Source organism: Triticum urartu, chromosome 6A (assembly GCF_056163025.1).
Source record: "Triticum urartu cultivar PI428250 chromosome 6A, HENAU_Tu73, whole genome shotgun sequence".
In the NCBI taxonomy this organism is placed as follows: Eukaryota; Viridiplantae; Streptophyta; class Magnoliopsida; order Poales; family Poaceae; genus Triticum; species Triticum urartu.
Window position 1 is genome coordinate 595,086,647 of NC_141878.1, and position 23,520 is coordinate 595,110,166.

The following is a 23,520-nucleotide window of genomic DNA, read 5'->3' on the forward strand; positions in this document are numbered from 1 at the left end:
CGATGCAGAAGGGGCCCGAGCGAAGCTGCTCCATGGCAAGGCGACGGCGTAGGAGGAGGTCGGGCAGGGCTTGGCACGCAGAGCTTGGCGGCGACCATGGCGCCATGGGGATCGGGCTGTGAGGCCATGGCGAAGGAGAGGCGAGCTCCTGGCGCTGGCTGCGGGGTGCTATGCGGGTGTGTGTGTGTGCGCGGCGGCGGTAGGAAACAGAGGAGGAGAGGGATCGAGGGAGGAGCGAGACGAGGGAGAGATCGATGTGCGGGGCTTCTCCCTGGCGGCGGTGGACGAACGAGGGAGTGAGGGGAGATGTGAGGGGATCGGGCTAGGTTAGAGGGTTAGGTGGGCCGGGGGAGTGGGCCTTGGAGCCGGCTAGGTTAGATGCAGCTGGGCCCAAATGGCCTGCTGGGCTCCCTTCTCTCCCTCTCTTGATTCTACTCTTAACAAAAACAAAGACAAAAAAATAGGAGAAAGGAAAAGAGAGAAGAGAAGGTTAGAGGAAGAATTTGGGCACGGGGATAATTTTCACGGACTCAAAAAAATGTGCACGGTCCGGGAAAATAGAAAAAGGTCAAGTTGAAAGATTAAATTCAAATTCCTTTGAATTTAATTCAAAAGGTTTGAACTAGGATAGGTTTTTCGAAGTGCCCAAAAATGTTGAGAAATTAGGTGGAGCTCCGGAAAATGATGAAAGGACAAGTGGCAAAGTTAGAGGCCAAGAGTTGAAATAATAAAAGGCATTGGGATTTTTGCAAGTGTGTTAAGGTAATTCCACATAATTGGAATAATTACTATAGCTCTCTAAATATCGAGAGGATAAGTTGTAAAGAGAATCACCATGTGAAATCCCTCGATTTAAATGGACCGAAGATCCATGCAATTTATTTAGTTGAGTTTTAAAATGGGTTGCAAGATGACATGATGCAATGCACAAGATGCAAGGATGAAATGCAACGAACCAAAACAAATCACACGACGAAATCCGGAAACCCTGGAAGGCATCTGAAGCTCCGGTCTTGGGGCGTTACAGTGATGCTCCAGCTGATGCAGCTTCAATGACTTTTAGATCTCGTCTCAAGTGGCGAGTGGCTATTCCAGTCTTCAAAGCCTTGTATGGCGAGGGTGTTTACAGGTGTCGCTTTTCTTTGTTGTTGGTTCAGTGCTATTTTTAATATCCGGCGGACGGCGTACAATCAGGGAAAGAAGACCAGTATGCTTTTTAATGTAATTTTTTTATTTACTGGTCGTTCTACGTTCAGTTGTCTATCCATTTCACTGGTCTTTGTTTTCCTCGATGATAATCAGATCTAAGATGCCCTTTGGGTGTTCTTATTAGAAAGAAAAAAAAAGAAACGGCCAAGATTACGGCGCCGCCGTGGGCGCAAACGAGCCGCCCAAGTCACCTATGTCGACGTGCGTGCTCCAGCTAGCTTCGTACTTCCAGCCGAAGTCAGAAACGCTAGCTTCTTTGGCCGCCCGGCTCCGTGCTTCTGCGGCCGAGCGCATGGTGTCGTCGGCATGCCGCGAGCTAGGACCTGCTCGTCGCGGCCGAGCTCTGGCGCCACCGTGGGCCGTCGGCGGAGGGTGGAGCTGGGTTCCGACTCCCAGGTCCCATTTTTTTTTCAACTTTTTTAGCAGGACATCCTCTGTATGTGTTCTGAACCTGCAAACAAGTCTGTACGTTCTGAACCTGCAAGCAGCTCTGTTTGCTCTGTTTTTCAGGTACATGCTCTGTTTTCAGCGCGACAAAAATTCAGCATGTTCCATGCATTTCAAAATTTACTTCAGGAGTAGACAAATTCAGAACATTACCACCCTCAAAAAGAAAAAAGAAACACTCAGAACATGTGGGGGCGACCATTTTGCTCTTTTCGCATTTGGCTGTACAGTGTTGTCCTTACGGCCCAATGTACAGTGAAGACTCAATCGATATACTTCATGTTTAAACCTTCCTTAATTTACCCGCAACAAAAGATCATGCCTTAATGATGCCATACATTATTTCCTCGGGCATTTGATTTTCCAACGACCAAAGATCAAACGCTGCATCTAAAAATTGGTGTGTACCGACGGGCGCGGCCGTACAATATCTCATCCTCAGTTGTTTCACTTCTGCATCTTCTTAACAACTTGTTACAGTATGTTCTTCAAATTCCGCTAAATGAATGCATCTCTAGTGAGCAGTGGCAATTCTTGTGCAAATAGCAAGAGGAAATGTATATATGTTGCACATTCTTAGGCTAAACCCTGTTATTAATAACAGAGCTCATGTATTCTAGGATGCGTCACATGATATTCAAGCCACTTGCCTGAGTTTACCACTGCACTGCACATGACACAGCCATGGTTCCACAGGTGGACAGCAGGATACCATCAGATGGATTAACGGCTATGAACAAATAGAATAAATAAACAGTGATGCTCTGAATTACATTGCAAGTTAAAAGAGACAAGGATAGGAAAAGAAGAACTACGGGTGGAAGCACATTATTTGAGCAGCGCACAAGCGCAATGAGGATGAATCCCGACTTATGCCGATCGATGAGAACGCAAAGGCGTGCTGTGGTCGAAACCCGTACAAAGGCCTGTGCAGCACCTGAAAGGGAACAGAAGAATTCACTTTAGACAACAAATTCTATACATCATCGTATCTACTAGAACTGATCGACATGGATATATCTAGCATATATATGTATGTATAATATCTTGCCTCGCTAGCTTCAAGTCTATACATACCAAGAGATTCATAGGTGTCAGCAAGCGTGTGGAAAAATGTGTATAGTTATTATGTGTTACCTACCTATGAGGATTGTGGTGGAGGGCGAATATGGAAGACACAGCGCCACTGAACATCACCACTTATAGGTAGCAACCCGATTGGGCAGCCCCTAGAGTTCCCGAGATTGCAGTGGGCCATGAGCAGCCAAACGAAGGTGAGGAACTCCCCTCCTCTGGCCAGCTGCGCCGCATGCATCTCCGGCCGTGACTTGCTGGCGGCATGGAGGAGGAACCCTACCCATGCATCTCGGATTTCCAACAGATGTGCTTCTGTACACACCTTCGGGGGCACCGGAAAACGGCAATCGATCAAGAACCCAACCGCCTTAGGCATGATGTTAGTGATGTCAGTATTAGTCCCCACGCTAAACAATCTGTGAAGGATGTATGCTAGGTCACTTTGGTTGGAACTGTTTTGGACCGACAGCATTTCATGGTGCGTGGCACAAAGGTAAACCATGTAGTTGGATATCGTCCGGCACACGCGGTCCAAACCACCGTCCACAGTAGCGGTGGGAGCATACCTGCTCAGCATTACCTCCGTGTATATATGGAGGACGAGAACGGGGAAATGAAAATCCGCCTCGGGAACCCGCAGTGACCTTTGAAGCAGTGGAGCAAGATTTGGCCATTGTGGGAGCATGCTTGATTCATCTGTAGACTGATACTGCTTAATCCTCTCCACAATGCATCTCATGACCTTCTCGTCGACCCCCACGAACTTGGTGTCCAACAGCTTACTGACCCAGAGCTTCTGCTTTCGCCCGCATACTGCATTCACCAATCTTCTGACCACCGCCATCACTTTACTTGACTGCTGGTCGCACTGTCCCAGGTAGTTCAACAGGCTGTACTGACCCATGGATTTTGACCACAGCACCCTTTTCCTCTGCCAGCTAATGCTGATGGAGGAAAGGAAGCTGCAGTGCCGCGTCTTTAGCCATGCCCAAATCCATGGTGACACCATGGCGGTAAATACCGCAAAAAACTCCAGAGAGAAACCGCCGATAAACAGTACATAGGTGATTGCAGTGTCAACGGTATTGTATCTCTCCTTGTTTCTTACAGAGAAGAGCACAAAAGCAGCTAAGAAGGAAATATCTGAGAGACACCGAAGTATGATGCCACCCCATGTTCGAAGCACCTGCGCCTTGGTATAGATGTCGTCGAACATCAGCCCGAGTTCAATCTCCATGGTCTCAAATAACTTGCCTGCATAGTCTGGAAGTAGTAGATCTGAATTCATGCTGAGATCTGTTCCCAAAGGACTGTAACTAGAAAAAATCCAACGGACCTCTTTTATGGAAAACAAAGCCTTGGAAACAAGGCCAGAATAGGAAGAAGTAGAACCCACATGGATCTTGTCTAAATCTGTCAGATATTGTGGGATAGGGAACTCTGCGATGTTTATGAGGCTGCCACAACACAAAGCCCATGTCCTCTCCCCATACTTGATCATTCCCGAAACAAACAGGAGGATGGTTGGAAGAAGAAGCTCCTGTATATTCAGACCATTGGTCGATTTCCAAAAGATGTACAGGGTGAGGGAGACTTGGACAACAAGGTTCAACAAGTGCCTCAGCCAGAGGCTGATGTCCTCAATGGCGAAAGCAGTGACGGTATCTTGTCCGCCGAGATGTATGAGGAGGAAGGGTGCCCAAAGAAAAGCCAGGTGATGATGATTTTCCGTGGTGGCATCCAGGTGCACGCGAGAGATGAGGCCTAGGACATAAACAGCTACCATGTCTGCTCCCACATAAGCTAGCCAGATTGAAAATCTGAGGGCGCTGTTAGTGATACGCCGCCGGAGGCCACCAACAAAGAAAAGAAAAAGCTGCATTGTGAAGCTAAGAAGCACCAATAGCCGGATCTCCCACTCATTGAACAGGTGCCCCGAGCTTTTCATTGCCAAGTGGTTTTCCTGTGTCATTGATTCCCCTACCTAGTATTGTAATAAAATACATATATCAGTGTGGCTTTTGTGTAGGAGTATGTGCTAGTAGTAGTAGTAATAATAAGTTAACCTTTGCAAATAAACAATAACCTGCCATGATATGTGTTACAGTTCCCTCTTTTGCTACTTTTAAAGTGTACACATGCATGCAGCCCACATTAAAAAATATAGAGACATATCAATTCACATGAGCCTAAGACTTGCTTAATTTACATGTGGCTAAAATTCTGCAAGAACATGTTTATCTAATCAGATTAATTATAACAGCTAGGATATATAATATATTATTGTATTATCGTATCTATTCACATAAGTGGGGTGTAACGAAAAAGTCTCAAATTTTGTTCATCTGCGGGAATTAGTACTACATGCTACTGTTCGTACTCTATTCCCAAAACTAGAAGAACAAAGCGAGAAGAATGATCGATGCAAGAGTACAGCTATATTGCACATAAGTAGATATACTAGTCCAAGATATTTTATTTACAAACTAGGAACACAGTCATTGAACATAGATAGAGAACTGATCAAAAATATTTTCGCATACCTCGGAATGAATTGGCTCTTTGAGACAGCGATATGCCGCAAGATTTGTCTATCTCATTGTGGTATACCTTAAGCTCTGATATACAGAGAGCTAGCTATAGCCCATCATCTCACTCTCTCTCTCTCTATATATATATATATGTTCCTTTCTTGTACACAAGGCCAAAGGAGCAGAGGAGTAAAGAAGCATTCCACGTGCCTGTATTATACGTTTCTTGTGCAAAATGTAAGAGCAAAGGGGAAAGACATGGGTTAGCATATCTCCTTTCGTCAGCTACCCACAAGCTTAAGGGGAGATGCCAAAGCAAGCAAAGAGAAATATACTCCTTAATTACCCCTCCGACATTCTTAACCTCTGCTCTTTTACATCAGTAAGTAGCTACAAGCAACCATGCGAAATTAAATTATAGCAAGAGAATGTTATTACTTATACATGAAGAACACAGCATATACTACACATAGCTAATAGCTTCCTCACATCAGACAGGCACAACACCGAGGCCTTCAGAGTACCGAGTTTGATGGCAGCAGGAGTCAAAACTCACCCAGAACGTGAAGAGCAGCTCCCGGAGGTCGCCGCCGCTGGTACCGGCAGGGGCGGCAGCGGCGCGAGGCGCAGGAACAACATTATCTTGTCCCCGTCGCGGTGGGACCTGACGCCCCCGGCCGGCGAGGGTCCTGGCTGAGCCGCCGGGGAAGAACACGGGGCGTCCAGGTCTCGAGGATCCGGTCGGTGAGGAGGGTAGCGCCCCCGCGCCGCCCACGAAGTAGACGCCCATGAAGCGGAGGGGTCGTGGGGAGGCAGAGGAGGAGGAGGCGCTTGGAGCGTCGACAGCAGCTCCATCGCCGGCGGGCGGCGGCGGTGGCGACGCGCAGCCTCGACACAACAAACAAGCCAAGTAGTTCGGGGGAGTCGTGCCTTTTTTTTTCAAGAAAACTTCCCATGATCATCAACTGTCAAGATAGTATGAAGAACACTAGTAGAAGTAAAATTACATCCAGACTCATAAACTATCTAGCAACGACTACAAGCACTGGAGTGAACCGAAGGCGCGCCGCCGTCATCACCCCTTCCTCACCGTAGTCGGGCAAACATTGTTGTAGTAGAGGAAGTCGTCGTGCTTACGGTGTGGCTCTTTAATTTTGCCACGTACTCCCTCCATCCCATAATATAGGAGCATCAAAAAAATTAATGACAACTTAAATCTATCTGCTAAGCAAAAATGCAACGAGTCATATGAAAAAACGCACATAGACCATGCTATTTTTTTTCTAGATTTGATGTTTTATATGGTTGCAACGAGATCGGTGGCGAGATGGTCGTAAGGAAGCACAAAGCAAATCCGAAGGTGCATGCACAAATTATATTCCCTTCGTCCAAAATTACTTGTCGCACAAATGAAGTACATGAATTAAGCTTAAAGTGAGGTGCGCTTTATGCGGCGGCATGGCAATGCAACGTGCACAACGAACAGAGCCAAGCAGGTGTGTTACCAATTAACCATGTCGGTTTCTCGGTGAAATATCTTCAAATTGTGAGGCTGAAAGATTTGCCGTGATTGCTCCTCTTGATTACTGTCGTTGGTCTAATTTTACCATGGAGGGGTGTCAATATAATGATAGACGTGACAAACTATCATATTTGTGGTTAGATTTGCGGAAAAAGTACGTAATCCCTTTTTTCTTGCAAAAAATTGCATATTGCGTAATTCATTTGCAGCGGTCGATTTGCCCTGTTTGATCACTTTTCTGCGTGGCCTACTCGTCAGGAGCTGTCTTGGCAAAAAAACACCACGTGCACATGTTGACTATTTCTTATTCCTTCTCCTCTCCCCCCTCTCAACATTGTATCAAACACGTTGTGTGCACTTGGAGGACCTTTGTTTTCACATTTTCTAATTTAGGCAATGTTCTCACAAGGAATTTTATTCACCATGTTGTCCAGAAGGAGCTATTCTAGGAATTCTCTTTCTGAGAGCATCTCCAATAGGTGCCGGTCGCGCCGTGCGCAAAAAACACATATGCCGCGCATGCATCGCCTGGTTTGGCGCGGCGCGCGGCGCTGGTTCCAGCAGCCGCACTAAAATGCAGCGTGCGGGCGCCGCTCTAGCAGGGCGCAAAAATGCAGCGCGCGCGACGCGCACAAACAACATATACATTCAAAAACAAAAGCAAAAAAGTCAAAAACAAACAAAAAAAAATAGTTCAATTTCGTTTATTACAACTCAAACAAACAGTTTATCGTTCAATACAACAAATAGTGCAATTAAACACAACAAATAGTTCAACAATACAATAACGAACGCACAGATCATTATGCTCTTTGTCGTCCATTCCATGCCCATCACTCCTCAATGAGATCCTTCTAAAGATCATTATGCGCTGCGGGACGTCGAATGGCATGATAGGAGGCAACAATACGGGCCACCCTTTCAGCCTTCCGTCGCACTCGCACCGGATGTCCCAAGAGCTCATACTGAGAGTAGTCTACATCTTGGCCACGCTCATTCTCGATGATCATGTTGTGCATGATCACACAAGCGTGCATTATGTACCAAAGCATCTTCTGATCCCAAAATCTAGCCGGTCCTCTCACAATAGCAAATTGGGCTTGCAAAATCCCAAAAGCTCCCTCCACATCTTTTCTAGCCGCCGCCTGAGCATTGTGGAAATCAAGATTTTTCATACCTTCTGGCTTTTTCAACGGCTTGACAAAGGTTTGCCACTTTGGATAGATGCCATCCGCTAGATAATAGCCATAGTTGTATGTACAGCCATTTGCTACAAACTGCACCGGTGGCAACTCCCCATTTGCAATCTTACTCATCAGTGGTGACCGGTTGACAACATTGATGTCATTCAAAGATCCAGGCATTCCAAAGAATGCATGCCAAATCCAAGTCTCTTGATCGGCCACCGCTTCAAGGATTTAGTGGAACCCTTTTTTTGGCCGTGAAATTGCCCATGCCATGCCTTTGGACAATTCTTCCAACTCCAATACATGCAATCTATTGAGCCAAGCATGCCAGGAAAGCCGCGAGATTTGTTCATCGCCAAAAGCCTTGCGACGTCTTCACCGGTGGGAGATCTCAAATACTCCTCGCCAAACACTTGCACAATTCCGACTGCGAAGTGCTTGACACACATGATAGCTTGGCTCTCACCCATAGCCAAGTGATCATCCAGCCGGTATACCGTATGCCAACATACGCAAAGCGGCTGTCACCTTCTGAAAGGTGCTATGCCCGAGCTCTCCGGCGGCATTCCTCCTTTGCTGAAAAAAAGCGGTCATGGCTCGCTAGTTTCTCTGCAATGCGCCTGAACAACTCGGTGCTCATTCTAAACCGGCGACGAAAATACGACTTGGGGTATGTGAGATTCTCCGCAAAATAATGCCTAATCAATCTGTTGTGGGCATCGATCCTATCCCTCCAAAAATTTTGTCGACCCATAACCGAACCACCGTGTTTCGGTTTTTTATTAATATGCATAGGTAGGATCATTGCAAGATCCTCCTCCTCTTCCATATCAAATTCTTCTTCGGAAGAATCATACGACGAACTCATCTACAATGTTGAATACTATGCTATAAATAAAAAACTACAATCAACATGCACGAAATTCATGGCTTTTGAGCAATACATACCTTCTAGGCGTTTTGTCGAACACCTAGCGGGCGCCGAGCGGCAGCGAGCGCGCGGGCGCTGTTCGTCGGCGGGCCAGCACGCGCGCGGGGCGGCTGGCCTAGAGGGGGGCCGGAGAAAGCGCGCGCGGGGCGGGGATAGGCCGGGGAAGCTTCGGAACGGTCGCCGGATGGCGCGGTCGGCGGCGGCGGCACGGCTGGAGGGGGGGTGGGAGAGTCCAGCGCGCGGGAGCGGGCGCAGCAAATAAGCGACGCGCGATTGCGTTTCGGCCCGCGCGCTGGACTACGTATACCGTGCGCGGTGTTTTCGTGCGCCCGCTGAAGCAGCTCTTCCGGTTGCGCGCGCGCTAAAAAAGAGGATTTTGCAGCGCGGCGCTAGTTTGGCGCGCTCTGAAGATGAAATCTCATCTACGGCGATGTGCATGGACCTGGTGAGTAGGGATGCAGCTTCGTGGACCGCTCGTCGGGCCTGATAGGTGGTGGGATGAAGCGCTGACCTAGGCAGCTCGAGCTGGACAGGAGCGGGGCGGCGCGGTCGGCTTACTTCGCAGCAGGACAATGAAAGATGTATCTGAATGAAACAGTTAATGGTTATGACCTTTTATGATCTGCTGGGGTCTGGAAGAATGTGCTGAAGCTGTCATACATGTAATTACACACATCATGACATGAATGCATCTCACAAAAACAATGTCAAACACACCACTGGGTAAAGTCATGACGCCAATCACAAAATAATCCTGTGCGTGCGTGCAGGAAACGAATCAACTCATTTAACTCTACGATTTGTTCATCATCATCGATTCGTCAGCGTTGAGGAGAGACCTGGCTGAATACTTGCTTCTGTATTCTGGTGCTATTCCCTTGCTTTGCATTTTCGTCTGCAAGGAGAACATCATCTATCCATGAGACAATACTGTAGGCCAAGCTTTCGAGCACCCTTGAGTAGCTTTCAAGTATTGCCTGTCCAATGTCCTGTGTGAGGGCAAAAGAAGATTTGAAAAAAGTTAGCTATGATGTATAACGTCTCTGTTTTTTTATCTTTGGTGTGTAAAAGAGATCTTTTGTGGTATCTTAAGAGATGCGGCTGCTAAAACGGTTTCTGATAAAACAGTAGCAAATGCATAGATTGTTTTCGAAAAGGATCTATTTTGAATTATTATTTTTTATTTAACCACTTGCTCTCCTAATAAGCTTATATATATATGAATCGATCATTACCTTATTGTAGTGAATCTTGCTTGTGTCGAGGGTAGTCTGTGAGAGGCCTGGAAACCTTTGTTTCAAGCACAGCAGCAGGCTCCTGGCCCTGCTTGCCAGGATCAAGTTCTTGTCCCCATCGGCATTCAGCTCGGTGACATTCTCCCATTTGGTCACCACGTGGGTCATGCTAGCTTTCCTTCTCCACACATACATTGCAGCCTCGACACGGTCGGCGACCTCGAGCGCCTCATGCTCGGAGCTCAAGTTGAGGAAGTCGAGGAGGTGATCCGGTGAAAACTGATCCCCCGAGGACATGTACCGGTATATGGCGTCGCCTGTCCCGACTTTCCCGGTCTGTTGTTCGAGCAACAGAAATGCATAACCCATCAGAGAGGGAAACTGAAATTTTAAATTTTTGGACAAACTAGCTGCATGGAGATCTACTTGATTTCCGTATATAGACCTTACATACCTTGGGAAGCGTTTCAATGTATGAGGACGGGATTTGCATTTCGGAGAGGATGGCGTTGTTGATCTCCATGGCCATCTTGTGGATCTGGCTAGCCTGGTCCCTCTTGTGCTGCAGCTCACGGTGCAGAGAGTCGGAGAGGCCTGATTCCGGCACGCATGGCTCGGGCAACCACCACTTGTCCTCGTTGCGCTTGAACGACGGCTTCTTGGTTTCGCTGAAGGACTGCTTCCTCTGGTCCGCGTACCAGAACTCCGCCTTGTCAAAGCTGTCCAATATGCCCTGCAAGCAAGCAAATTGCAGAGTCAGTCAAGCCGATTGGAACTTCCACACAGGATAGGAGAGTATCTGAAGGAGACTTTACAAGGAGCATGGTTTCTAGCTTCTCCAGTGCGGGGAGGTTCATCAGAATGTCTGATCGCGGCGAGGTTGCCATCACCTGCACGTAGCAGCAGTCACATACAAATATGTTTGTTAGTAATTAAGCAGAAAGCTTGAACTTAATAATTATGAGGAAGGATGCAGGCATGTGTGATGGATGTTGGCATGGGTTACATCGTGGGTGCTTCCGTCGGGCCTGGCCTGGACCGTTGGTGCGAACTCGACGATGTACTCGCAGATGGAGAGGAGGCAGTCCATCTCCCGGTTCCACATTGATCTCTTCTCAGGGGGCAGTGACTGCAACCTGTGGCAGGTCCCAAACACAGTTGCTGCGTGCATGCATGCATCAGGAGTTCAGGACCAAGTTCATTCATTCAACAGAGAAAATTGTTTCATCTACAATTACTACGTATAGTTCGTAGCACGAACTAGGTAAGTTCGTACCATATAGGTTGGTGATGGCGTTGGAGATGGCGACGGCGGTGCAGACGCCCTTGCCGCCGCCGGACATGTCCTCCCCGAGAAGCAGCTTGGTGTACTTCTCCTTCATCAGCTCCATTTCTGATGAGCAGCACGACACTCATCAGCCAGACTGCATGCAGGAACAGGAAGAGAAAAAACAGATTCCGGTGATCTATATCCATCCATGAATACCTTCGTCTTCCACGGACCTCTCGTCGACGGCCTGCTGCAGCTTCTTCATGCTCAGCTTGCTCATCGCCTGTGAGAGGCGCGACGGCGCCGCGGTCACCTTGAAGGACGCCGTGCGGGCCATGTGCTGGTGCTCGTCGCCGCCTCTCTCGGAGGAGAAGGAAGCGACGCGGAAGAGCGGGCGCGCGTAGTCGCGGTCGTAGCTGTACTGGCTGTGGAAGCCCGGGAACGCCGAGCTGTCGCCCATTGCTGCTGCTAGCTAGCGCTTCTTTGGACCTTGAAGAAGTATGGATGGTGCAAGAATGGCTGGCGGCTTGCTAAGAGGCATGCAGAGGGCGGCATAGCGTTGAGTCTTGGCAACAAGGAGGCATAGGCTGGTCCACTGATTCAAACTTGAAAGCAAAGTCAGATACTCCCCACAGCGAGCTACGTGCGTGCTACTCATGAATTGGCACAACATATTCAATTTTTTTTTCAGTTGGTGGTAGTACATGATCATGGCAGGCACCAAGTACGTACGACCACCAATTGAAAAATGAAAGAGAATGTATGAAAAAATGGATGTATGTGCCGGCAACGAAATGGTGGCCACGTATGTAGGATCAGTGTATCTTAATCAGTGTGGGCTCTGGATCATAAAATTAAGAGGGAAGAAGGTGGGAGGCGACTAACTGGTCATCAAGTTTTTTTTTTTTTGAGGTGAACTGGTCATCAAGTTGATAGCAGAAGCAGACGCAGGACGTGAGAGATCCGAGGGAAGGCTTCCTTGATGTGACTTGGGCCGCGTTGGGCCAGTCCGTCGTGCGCCCAAGCATGACGGACCGCCAAAGGGAGGAGGGAGGAGACTGGGATGTCATCGTCTATGCGCCCACCATGGACGTCGTCGTCCTCGTAGAACAGCGGCCGCCAACCGCCATGGACGGCATCAACGCCTCAGAGAGCTCCATCCATAGCGGGCAGAGGAGATGAGCGAGCATCTAAGTCTTATGTCATTGATTTTTTCTTTACACGAAATTAACCTGGAGTCAAGATGGCCTCAGAGTTTGGGTGGAATTCCTAAAAATAAAAAAGACTGCTGCATTCACCAGAATAACTTCCAGTTCCTGATTCAAAAAAGAACGATAAAATACAACATTTAGGTGAATGCAACAACCATAGAGCAGATAATGCAAAGTCAATCAGTCTCTCGGCAATCAAGCAGAAAAGAAATCCGGATATCACAAAATCTATGCATGTATGTATATGGCTACAAGCTAAAGAAAGCTCCACTCAATGACCACAAGAATCCATCTAGGAAGGAACCATCATCGACAGAACAAAAGTGTTATCTCAACCGTCCATCAACTATCCCTGGCAGCTCAAAAGCAAAGCTCCGACGACGACGCGCTCCACATATGCCTCCCTCCTCCGGTCAGTCCGTCGAGTTCTCATGGAGCAACACGTACTCCCGGCTGCAACCAACGGAAGAAACATTCATTCACACCCTAATTTGGAAGGCTGGTTATGTTGACAAGAGGTTGCTCAAACAATAGGATCTAGGAAAATAATAAGTAATAGACTATTAGATTGTCATGACCATACCTACTGTTGCCAAACTTAATGTTGTCCCTTTCAAAGAGTTCATAGTAGCGGTGGGACTCAATGCGATCCTCCTGTAGCATTACAGCATGTTTGAGAGAGAAAAAAAATGGAAGTGGTGTAAATCAAACCAAGGTTGAAATGATATCACGTGGAAAACATGTGTCTAGAAAACTTACATTGATGAAAGTCCCATTGGTACTACCAAGATCCATCAGATAAGGCCTACCAAACCAGGAAGAAATATGGAAAGTCGTCATTCAATAACATATGCTGATCAATTACTGACATACTGCTATGTGCAACAATTGCTAAGTACCTCACTTGCTTTGACATCATGCCATCTGGTTGCTCCTTCTCTATAAGTCTGAATAATAGGCAAAAGGTCATTTGATCAGAGTATGATTTCTCAACATACGCAGATAAGAGTGTTAGGCACTTGGGCTTACCTATATTGAAGAACCGCGTGTTGCTTGCTGCAGGAGGGATGGTCGGTGGGGATGTCTGCAATCCTCCTTTCCCTTCCAAAAAGGTAGTGGCTCATGCGATGAACATACAACGGTTCTGTTCAATCAGGTAGCATCATCAGAAACATTCATCATGCAACTCAAGTATCATGCCATCAAGAAGAGCATGCCAGTTCTTCAGCAGTTCAGCACCCTACATCCTTGCTAAGGAAATCCTCTATAAAGACTAGGGAGCTAAACATCCATTTGAAATTGCACATTAAATTACTAACTAAGGAACCACTATGTCTTTATTAACCTGCTTATTGCCATTGACTCCAGTGAATCACTATAATTGAAAACAAATCTAGCGAGTCATTTATAAAGCATCAGCGTGTAAGTGGTGCCGAGCGCTCCACCACGCCACATAACCATGCCAGATAACATAGTGTGCGGGTGCCCATGGCCACGGGTGTATGTGGGGACTTGCAAATCATCCCGTTCAGCCACATCTTTGCGCAGTTATCCCGCATAGTCTGCCTGGACAGTCAAACCAAGCAGCTGCTGGCCTGCTGCAACAGAGACTCTTCTCCGTTCTACAGAAAACTCAAACCTCAGCACATAAGTGAACACAATGATTTTTCTCTACACACACCTGATGCTGTAAAGTATAAACTGATCAGCTGATCGTGTGTGTCACTGATTGATTCATGTTCAGATGCAGCAGGGACATTGATCATAAAAAGTATTGATATCGATTCATTGCTGCATGAGCCAAAAAAAATATTCTGAACTATGAGATAGTTTTGTTAACTATGTGTTTCATACCCTGTTGATCGATTCATGTTTAATTATTTGTGTATCAAGTATGGACAGACACACCATGTACCTAGCAGGAACAAATATCTACTAGCAAGACTACATGGGCTTGTGCAGGTATGTCGATGCTGTGTACTCCCTCTGTTCCTAAATATAAGCCCTTTTAGAGATTTCAATACGAACTACATATGGATGTATATAGACGTGCTCATTTTGCTCTGTATGTAGTCCATATTGAAATCTGTAAAAGGTCTTATATTTAGGAATGGAGGGATTAGTAGACAGTGCCAGTTGGCGGGCTACCACAAACGACCCAATAACACAAACAGGATGGGGCAGACAGAAGCAGGCAACTTGCTATTAGTCCCACTTGCACCCTGAATCGACACATCCTTTATATTTCACAAATTCAGTGTTTGTATCTGACTGGTATAGCGTATAGTTACCTCATGGGACCTATTTACTATCCAGAAAAAGGAAATGATGATTTTAATCCAAAACAAGCCTATATCATAGTGAACTTCTGGTTACTGCCTTTGTCCCCCATTAAATGTTTGTCTAAAACTTCCGAGATAAGGACAAATGGTATTTTTATGAAGGCCTGTTTTATCACATTGAGTCACTTAATACTCCCTCCGTCCCAAATTAAGTGACTCGACTTTGCACTAACTTTAGTACAATGTTAGTACAAAGTTGAGTTGCTTATTTTGGGACGGAGGGAGTACTTGCTACTGAACCCACTTTTCTTCGCAATGCTGGGGCGAAAAATAGAGAATTGACTGCCAAAGAAGATAACTGTATTACTACCGTTGGCGTATGTGGAAAAAAACATCCCGTTTCTCCAATTTCCTTTGTAACAACTATTAAATTGATGGATAGCATGACATGAAGCAAACAATAGCTTCGGATATGGAGAGTAACAAGCCAAGAATAAGTACCATTCAGTGCTTCACCGCCCTTGAATACATAGAGTCTCCATCTAATATCTGATTTGCGAGCCTCTGGAGGTTCTGAATACAACAAAGTTATACCTGAAGAGGAAGAGGAAATAAACTGTCAGCTCTGGAGATTGTACAGTAACGGTGCACGTATGGGAAAGCTGGTGTTAGCTTTTCTAATTGGTTGTACAACCATCATAGGAACTGTAGGTGTCTATGATCATTGGTCATGCAAAAAATAAATATTCAAGATATACATGCTTGCGATCAGCACCTCCAACTTTGTTAGTCTCCTCGGCAAGCTTTCCAGACAACTCAAATGATGGTTTTTGCTGCAAAATAAATGCATTTGCTAAAGTAAGAATGTGTAGTAAACAAAAAGAAAGACAATACAAACAACTGCTGTTATGACAAGCATTACCAGAAAGCAACAATCATCTCATATATGAACATTCTTCAGATAATTGAATTGACATTAATGCAATATCCATCATGGTGTGTGGACTACCTTTTCTTTCACCTCCAGAGCTTCTGCAGCAGTATTCGTCATTGCCAATGAATCAGCATCACCACTCCTGACCAAAACAGTTTAGGTTAATAATTGCAGACAAAAAATGCATAGCAGAAAGAACATTGGTTAAAGCAAAATAGCATGCTTCAAACACATAAGAACCAACAAGACACTCTAGTAATATAGAACCCTCGAGTAGAACATAAATGATTCAGAAATATGGCATAAACATAGCGACCCAGCAGAGAAGAACCAACCCAACGTACTTGACCAGTAAGAAAGAAAACATGGTGCATGATTGCTTTCACAATATAGAAGAAAGTCACAAGCAATTAAGGTGATCCCAATTGAGATGGTTTTCAAAAAGAATGATAATGACCAACTATAAGTATGTGTATTCACTTGACAGGGGAAGATGCTTGACAAACAAACATGTTTATAAAATTGGAGAGATCCTTCTTTTGCCATGCAAAGGACCAAATTTGCATCTGCCACCATAGTACGGCATAAATCTTCATGTCACTCGACAACACATTAGAGTTCAGGTACAGGACCAACTTAATACAGATCATAATTAATCATTATAACGATATATAATTTCCCTTAATGTATATGCCTATATCAACAAATAATGTATATGCCTATATCAACAAACAGAAAATTGTAATAAACAGAGCTTCTTTTGAGAATATAAAATGGCCATAAGGCAAGAGTTTTGAACACTCACCGGGATGCTACATCCAGTCTAGAGCTTGTATCCTGAAACAGATCAAAAACAACTTTCAGACTGAAGTCTACACGCCATGGTAAAATAGCAACATGAAAGTACCATATAAGTTTAAAATTGAGATGGTATATGACTACTAATTATATCCAACAGATTTGCAGACGAGAGGGTTCAAATGGGTCATGTTTAGTGTATGGTATGTATAATGAAGTGTGAGCTACTGGTTACACAAGTTGCACAGCGTCCAATTGATATTCCAAGGTATGAAATGATTTTCTGGCATCCTATTCATTTAGGTGGAGGCGTGGAGCTTATTAGATATTGGGCAGCAACAAGGAACATACATGCAATAAACGTAGACAGGGAGCCAAGTAACATACGGAATTATGGAGAGATATGAGGAAAAGGGTTGGGTGTCACCACACACCTCACGATGTGCTGCACTTCTGGATGCCCGTGGTGATGTGTGAGATTCATGTCTGCCCCTATGTCTATGCTCTTCTGGAGACCCTGATCGGCCACGCCTAGATGATCGTCCTGATCCACCATTGTTCTCATCCCGGTCTGCCATTCTATCTCGCACGGAATCCCTTCTGGGACTTTGATCTGTTCTTTGCTCCCTGAAACCACCTTTTCGGTCTGGATCCGACCTTTTCCCTCTTGAATCATGTCTGTCGTCGTCCCGGCCTGATCGTGCCTCTCTCGAAGCACCTGACCGATCATCCCTGTCAGTTCTTCTATCTCTTGAGTGGCCCCTTCCATCATTATCATCATCCAGTCTTCTACCTGTGAAGGCACTCCTATCATCTTTTAGCTCCACCTTCCTATCCCTTGACGCATCCCTCCCCTCATCACGCTCCCTGTGCTTCCGCGTGCCCCGGTCTTCACTACTGGGAGGTCTCCGACGGTCACCCTCAGTTACATCTGCCCCTTCCCGCTCAGCCTGAGCTCTCCTTAGTCGCTTGGAGCGCGGTGAGAGCGACCGAGACTCCCGTTTCCCAGCAGGTGACGGCGACCGTGCATGTTTCGGCGACCTCACCCGTTCCTTCACCTTCTCTCTCTGTGGCGACCTCTCCCTATGTGAAAGGCTAGCCTTAACAGGGGACCGCCTCCTAGGTGAGCCACTTCTCTCAGCATGTGACCTCTCCCTCCGAGCTGACGGGCTGTGCTTGCGTGGAGGCGACACGCGCTCCCTGGCCGGAGAACGGGACCTTGTGTGCCCTGACCTCCTAGGCGAGCCAGTCCTCTCAGGCCGTGACCTCTCCCTCCGAGCTGGCGGGCTCTGCTTGCGTGGAGGCGACACACGCTCCCTCGCTGGAGAACGAGACCTCGTGTGCCCCGACCTCCGGGAGGATTGATCCCTCCGGTCCACAGTAGAAGCCATTCCTCACCTGAAGTATCAAAAAATCAATTCAGAAGGAGGAATAATGGAGAAACCATGGGAGTTCATGAATCGCAGCAGTGGGAGACCCAGGGATGATCCAAGGGACAGGTGGCAGGTGCTAACTTATGACACGCTAAAAATCCGATATCTCAAATCAAAATTTGCCTTAAAACAGCATGCTGTAGCGGATAAAAGCCTTCTGCAAAATATATTTCCAGCACAAAGCTGAAATCCTAGCAAGCTCAACATTAACACAATTAAAATTAGACACTCAGCGATGGACTCAAACTACTGACAGTGCTGCAAGCACAGACTTGCTTTCCCCAATGTGTGGGTGTGTGTGTGTCGATGAGCATAAAAAATCTGTGCTTTGTTCAGTTTCGAGTTTCGACCACCATCCAGCTACACATGATTATAAACAGAGCATGAGAAAACTCAGCAGCAATCTAGTTAAGCAGAGAGCGCAAATGAACATACATGAGTTAGGAAGAGAACCGGTTAGGATTCGGGACACTGCTGACCGTGCCGTTCTAGGGTTCAGAGCGGGGAGGGAGAAGGCCAGCGAGAGGAGGCCACGGCAGAGACGAGGCGGCGCCACGGGTGGAGGGAATGAGGCGGGAGGGGCCGCCATGGGGCGATGTATGGGGACGTAGGGGGGCGCGCGCCATGGGAGGGGGCCGCTGGTGGGTGGGAGGGAGGGAGGAGGCGCCGTGGGAGAGGAGCACGAGGGGGCGCGGGAGCGGATGTACGGGTTGGAGCGAGGGTGCGGGGACGCGTAGAAGCTTACCTCGGGTGCCGTCTCCGCCGGGGTTCCGCCGCCGCCGCCGCCGCGCGCTCGACGAGCTGCTGGACTCGGTGAAGATGAAACGGGGAGAGAGGGGGGGGGGGGGGGGGGGGGGGAGGGAAGGAAGGGCCTAGTAGCACGACGGGCAGCGGATTCGGCCCGGGAGCTCCATGTTTTGTTTGGGCCGGGCACAGGCTACGCCGACCTTTTCCTCTCCTGTCTAAAAGAAAAAAAAAACAAGGAATTTGTATTCTAGAAAAACAAGGAATTTGTGCACCATTCTAAAAAAAAAAGGAATTTGTACACTATCCCATCCCAAAAAAAAGTGGGTCATCCAATCTTTGTGCTCCACAGATAGCCCCGTTGACCCCACAGATAAACCATCTTTTATTCGCAGATGACAACATGTTGCTCTTTAAGGTTAATGGTGTGGGAGTACCAGAGGTGCACCAGGGGTTGGATGCTTTACTGGACTGCATGGCTACAATCTACGGGGCAACAGATAAATTTTCACAAGTCATCAATCTATTTCAATAAAGGGGTTCAAAATATTATAACAGAGATAAAAGGCTTGCTACAAATTCCGAATGAGACGTTGAATGAAAAATATCTTGGGATGCCATCTGATGTGGGGTCATCGTAGAATGGGGCGTTCAAATATTTAAAGGACCGCCTTTGGAGCATGGTCTAGTGACGGATTGAGTGAACCATGTCAATGGCTGGTAAAGCAGTTTTGCTCAAGGGCGTAGCCCAAGCTCTGCGAGTTTACCCTATGTCTTTGCTTCAAACTCCCCAAGGGTCTACGTGAGAAACTAAACATGCTAATCTGAAAATTTTGGTGGGGAAGTAGAGATGGTCTGCGAAAATCACACTGGGTATCATGAAAGGACACGACACAACTCAAAGGCATGGGAGGCCTATGGTTTAAAGACTTTGAACTCTTTAATTTATCTTTGCTAGCAAGGTAGGTCTGGCACATACTACAAAACCTGGAGTCTTTGAGTGATCTAATTTTGAAGACCGGCTATTTTCCTAACACTTCTTTGTTGCAAGCTGAGTTGGGAACACACCCAAATCAAAATATGGATGGCAATTGTAGAACAAGAGACGTTCTCAAACAAGGACTAATTAGAAGAATTGGGAATGGTATGGATAACAAGTTGTGAGAAGATTACTGGATTCCAAGGGATGAAATGATGAAGCTGTATGGATGCTTGAGCATCAACCCACCTCACGTAGCGTCGGAACTTATAGATTCCACATCGGGCCAGATCATGAGTCATGAACTAGATATATAATGGTAGCATTATTAGATCACAGAGGGAATTGAGATTTAGCAGACAACTTTTTGTTCTATTTAGTTCAGGCTAGGTATCACGTTACACACGGGTGTTTTGTTTGCTACAGTTGCCCCTTCTTACTATTGCTTCAAGGCAACATCTTGAAGAACCATTGCTCGCTATGTCCAATTCCAAATGTGCGTCAATAATAATTTACAAATGACTAACATTATAAATCAATGCATGCGCGCAGAGCAGGCACAATCCATGTAAAAACGACATCATGAACTGCAATTACTTGCTGGATCATCAACAAATCAACAAGAAAACAATGAAAAAGAAGTCTAACCATGGTTTTAATGGAGGTGTGAGGAAAGGGGGCCGGAGGAAGGGCACATTGAGATCTTGAGAAGGGCTGATGTTGGGGGAGGACGACGACGTGGAAAGAAGAACCTGGATGCTCCCACCCCAGTGGCGTTGTGGAGCAGATCGGTGGCCGGTGTTGCTCCCCCTGCTCGGCGGCTCGCGAAATAATCCCAGAGGTAGTTCAAAGGAAGGTGGAAGTTCTAGCCCTGCTGCTCGCTGGATGATTTAGGCTGGTGGTGGTGGTAGTGGGGAGGGGGAGAGAGCGGAGCGGAGCGGGACGAGGACGAAGTGGAACCAAGGGCTCGGGTAGACGGGGGTAAGCGTAATTGATCGTAAACTTAATGGTACAATTTGTTTACACGGAATCTGATTATATGGTGTCCTTACTTTTTTTTGGGAGGAGGAGGGAGGGCTAAACATGCTTAGTGCTTATAAAATTAAAATATATCGTGTTGCCTATTTGTTGATGATGAAAGAAACGATCGAATTATAATGAGGGCTAGCTATTTTGATTTTTTTTTCATAGTTGCGATATTTCACTGAAATATACTTTCTTCGTCTCATAATATAAAAAGCGTTTTTGACATTATCATGAGACGGTGGGAGTAGCATACTATTTGTAAATCGTTTTGGGTGAAATAGTATCATGAGTCATGGAGACGCTCGTTTTCTCACAGCAGAAGACGAACAACACTTCCTGGGCCACGGGCCCCCTAGCGGCGCCGAACGAACGAACAAGGCCGACGCGCACGCGCCGCTGACTCCTCCCCCCACCCCACCCACCCTTCTCCGTCTTCTTCTTCCTCAGACCAACCGAGCCGACCCCGATCCGGTCAAAATCGAGACGACTCACTGCTTCCTCCGCCCTCCCGCCCCGACGAAGCCATGGTGAGTCCCGTTGCGGTCGCCGCCGATCCGCGCGCGAATTCTCTGGCGCCGGTTCCGCTCCGATCTGACTGACTGATTTCATCTGCTGCTGATGCTAGGTGTGCGTGGCGTGCCTGATCCCGCTCTTCCTCATCCCCTTCGTCAACGCGCTCCCCTACCTCTTCGACCTCCTCCTCGTAAGCCCCCCGCCCCCTTCCCTTCCTTCCCCGCTCCGCCCGCCTGCGCCGGCCGGTGTCGAATCTGGTGCCACCGATTCATCCGGATTCTCGGATTCGTGGTGGCAGCAGCAGCAGCGCGCGTAGGTGGTCGGTCAGGCCGTCTTGAACTGGCTGGCTCCTGTTTCAGCAAAGCCTGATGTGCTTCACCGGCTGCGAGATTGCGCTGGGTGATACATACTCCCTCTGTCCCAAAATATAAGAACGTTTTTAACACCACACTTGTGTCAAAAACGTTCTTATATTATGGGACGGAGGAAGTACATGATACACCTAGCTCTGTGGCAGTGAGATGAATGGATTTTATCATGCGTCTAACTAACATAGCTAGCAGCAACGAAGCTATCACATAAACTCAAATCAAATGGGATGCATTGTACAAAAAAAAACAACAAAGTGGCCATGAGAATTATCGTGGTGGCAGGGGTCATCAAATTGCTGAGACTGTGAGATGCGTAGTGTTCCTCGAGGCCTCGAGGGTTGTTAGAGTTGAATTGTGTCTGCGTCGCTTGAGATGCATCAGTTTGATCTCTACTGATGTGTTGATTGTTTCTCTGCCAAGTGATGCGCGCCTTTATATCCAAGGATGATTGTTTGATGTATTATTACCTGAAAAAATTGGCATGCTGCTGTTACTCTTGATGATAGTTGTTTCCGTTCTCATATTGAGATTGTCTGGAAAAAAGTATATGTGTTTCTGTTACTCTTAAGTGAGTATGCTTGTAACTGTGTGTTCCCTGTTTTATGAACACTGACCCATGGTTCGAATGCCTGTCGCAGAGCAAGGTTTATCGCATGCTTGGATGGGAATACAGGAGGCCCGAGAGAGTCCCAGCTGCCTGCCCGTTCAAGCCTGCAGCAAACAAGACTGAAGTAAGCCTCACTGCTGATGTTACTCTTTCCTGCCCTTATGCTTGTGTAAAATCTAGATTCCTGCTTACCGTTTGGTCGTCCAGATTATGCATTCTTTCCTAGTTTATCCTCGCTGTGCATGCTACTTATCTGGGCTTTTGGTCCCAAAATATATGGCAGATTCAGGTGGGAAACTCCCCCCTTGAAAATTAAAAAAAAAGGTACAGCCAAATACATTTCTTTCACACAGCATCGTACCAAAAGTCGACAGATACTGTAGCAGCTAAACTGCACCCATCCTTTGCTTCCTTAGCTACATGATAATCTCGCAACGGTCTATGGAGCATAAATGGTCCAGCTGTTAGCTTGTTTAGGCTTAACTTTGATTTTCGATTTTGGCTTATATAAGCCAAAAGAAAACCTATTTATGTGGAAGCCAGAAGCACATAAATAGTTGCTTTGTTTTGGCTTATAAGCCAAAATCCAAAAGCCAGAGTTGAGCCTAACCAAACACTCCATTAAGCTTATTGATTTCCAGTAGCAGTTACCTTAGAGCTTAGCCTGTTAAGTCCTTTTAAATTTACAGTGCTCTCTTTCTTTGTAGGGTGTGGCGGGTGAATCAAAACCAGTAGCAAATCCTCATGTTGCAAGTGCAAATCCTCTGGTGGAACCCCAGAGTGCTACCACAGAAATGAAGAAAGATGATTAGAACATGTAACGGTCGCCCGGTTTGACTTATGTGAACAACTCTCACTATTTGTATTTGTGATTGTGTCGTAACCGAGAAATAATTAATGTAAGATTGTATATTTGGGCAAGGGATTGCTAAAATATTCCCGCGTTTCCGCTTTCAGCATAGGTTATGTATATGCATGTGTTGTGATATTACTCAAATGCTTACCACCATTGGTAATAGAGAAGTGATCCAAGTCAAAGATCACTTGACATACTCAAGTATGTTGGGTCCAAGTAAGCCCCGTCCTGTCTCTTCTCTTCCTCTAGGTTTCGTGTGTCGTGTCTCTCTGCCTGCTGGGGCGGTGGACATGGTGAATATCTCAAATTCAGCTAGCATGTCCCTCCTCGGTGGTTGCAGTTTGTTTGCAAGTTTTT

The 23,520-nt window shown here is 46.7% G+C and overlaps 4 protein-coding genes across 4 annotated transcripts; 1 reads left to right on the forward strand and 3 right to left on the reverse strand.

The window, feature by feature from the left end:
• Positions 1-2,241: 2,241 nt before the first annotated feature.
• Positions 2,242-5,384, reverse strand: LOC125513112 (uncharacterized). The gene is made up of 3 exons (XM_048678155.2): positions 5,277-5,384; positions 2,798-4,717; positions 2,242-2,593 (listed from the first exon to the last, which is right to left on the reverse strand). Exon 2 carries the CDS (start codon positions 4,703-4,705, stop codon positions 2,798-2,800), a length of 1,908 nt encoding a protein of 635 aa, XP_048534112.1. The 5' UTR covers positions 4,706-4,717; positions 5,277-5,384; the 3' UTR covers positions 2,242-2,593.
• Positions 5,385-9,490: 4,106 nt separating this feature from the next.
• Positions 9,491-12,074, reverse strand: LOC125513115 (rop guanine nucleotide exchange factor 3-like). Its single transcript, XM_048678158.2, has 7 exons — positions 11,626-12,074; positions 11,416-11,532; positions 11,146-11,300; positions 10,955-11,029; positions 10,594-10,872; positions 10,140-10,475; positions 9,491-9,893 (listed from the first exon to the last, which is right to left on the reverse strand). Exons 1-7 carry the CDS (start codon positions 11,867-11,869, stop codon positions 9,726-9,728), a joined length of 1,374 nt encoding a protein of 457 aa, XP_048534115.1. The 5' UTR covers positions 11,870-12,074; the 3' UTR covers positions 9,491-9,725.
• A 605-nt stretch (positions 12,075-12,679) lies between these two features.
• DDL (SMAD/FHA domain-containing protein) lies at positions 12,680-18,911 on the reverse strand. The gene is made up of 11 exons (XM_048681062.2): positions 18,813-18,911; positions 17,069-18,032; positions 16,642-16,673; positions 15,912-15,978; positions 15,678-15,735; positions 15,404-15,496; positions 13,650-13,764; positions 13,520-13,567; positions 13,380-13,425; positions 13,204-13,274; positions 12,680-13,073 (listed from the first exon to the last, which is right to left on the reverse strand). Exons 2-11 carry the CDS (start codon positions 18,023-18,025, stop codon positions 13,034-13,036), a joined length of 1,527 nt encoding a protein of 508 aa, XP_048537019.1. The 5' UTR covers positions 18,026-18,032; positions 18,813-18,911; the 3' UTR covers positions 12,680-13,033.
• Positions 18,912-21,187: 2,276 nt separating this feature from the next.
• LOC125515564 (uncharacterized) lies at positions 21,188-23,263 on the forward strand. Its single transcript, XM_048681056.2, has 4 exons — positions 21,188-21,343; positions 21,442-21,519; positions 22,339-22,431; positions 23,015-23,263. The coding sequence occupies exons 1-4, from the start codon at positions 21,341-21,343 to the stop codon at positions 23,117-23,119; spliced, it is 279 nt and encodes a 92-aa protein (XP_048537013.1). The 5' UTR covers positions 21,188-21,340; the 3' UTR covers positions 23,120-23,263.
• The last annotated feature ends 257 nt before the right edge of the window (positions 23,264-23,520 follow it).

Excerpts from the sequence above, each read along its gene's own strand:
- LOC125513112 (XM_048678155.2), bottom strand. The coding sequence starts at position 4,705 with ATGACACAGGAAAACCACTTGGCAATGAAAAGCTCGGGGCACCTGTTC.
- LOC125513115 (XM_048678158.2), bottom strand. The coding sequence starts at position 11,869 with ATGGGCGACAGCTCGGCGTTCCCGGGCTTCCACAGCCAGTACAGCTAC. Across the intron at positions 10,873-10,954 it reads AGCTAGAAACCATGCTCCTT|GGCATATTGGACAGCTTTGA; the intron begins GTAAAGTCTCCT and ends GCTTGCTTGCAG. Across the intron at positions 9,894-10,139 it reads GCAAGATTCACTACAATAAG|GACATTGGACAGGCAATACT; the intron begins GTAATGATCGAT and ends GCCCTCACACAG.
- DDL (XM_048681062.2), bottom strand. The coding sequence starts at position 18,025 with ATGGCTTCTACTGTGGACCGGAGGGATCAATCCTCCCGGAGGTCGGGG. Across the intron at positions 15,736-15,911 it reads CTCTGGAGGTGAAAGAAAAG|CAAAAACCATCATTTGAGTT; the intron begins GTAGTCCACACA and ends TTTATTTTGCAG. Across the intron at positions 13,275-13,379 it reads CCAATGGGACTTTCATCAAT|GAGGATCGCATTGAGTCCCA; the intron begins GTAAGTTTTCTA and ends GTAATGCTACAG.
- LOC125515564 (XM_048681056.2), top strand. Across the intron at positions 21,520-22,338 it reads ACCTCTTCGACCTCCTCCTC|AGCAAGGTTTATCGCATGCT; the intron begins GTAAGCCCCCCG and ends TGCCTGTCGCAG. Across the intron at positions 22,432-23,014 it reads CTGCAGCAAACAAGACTGAA|GGTGTGGCGGGTGAATCAAA; the intron begins GTAAGCCTCACT and ends CTTTCTTTGTAG.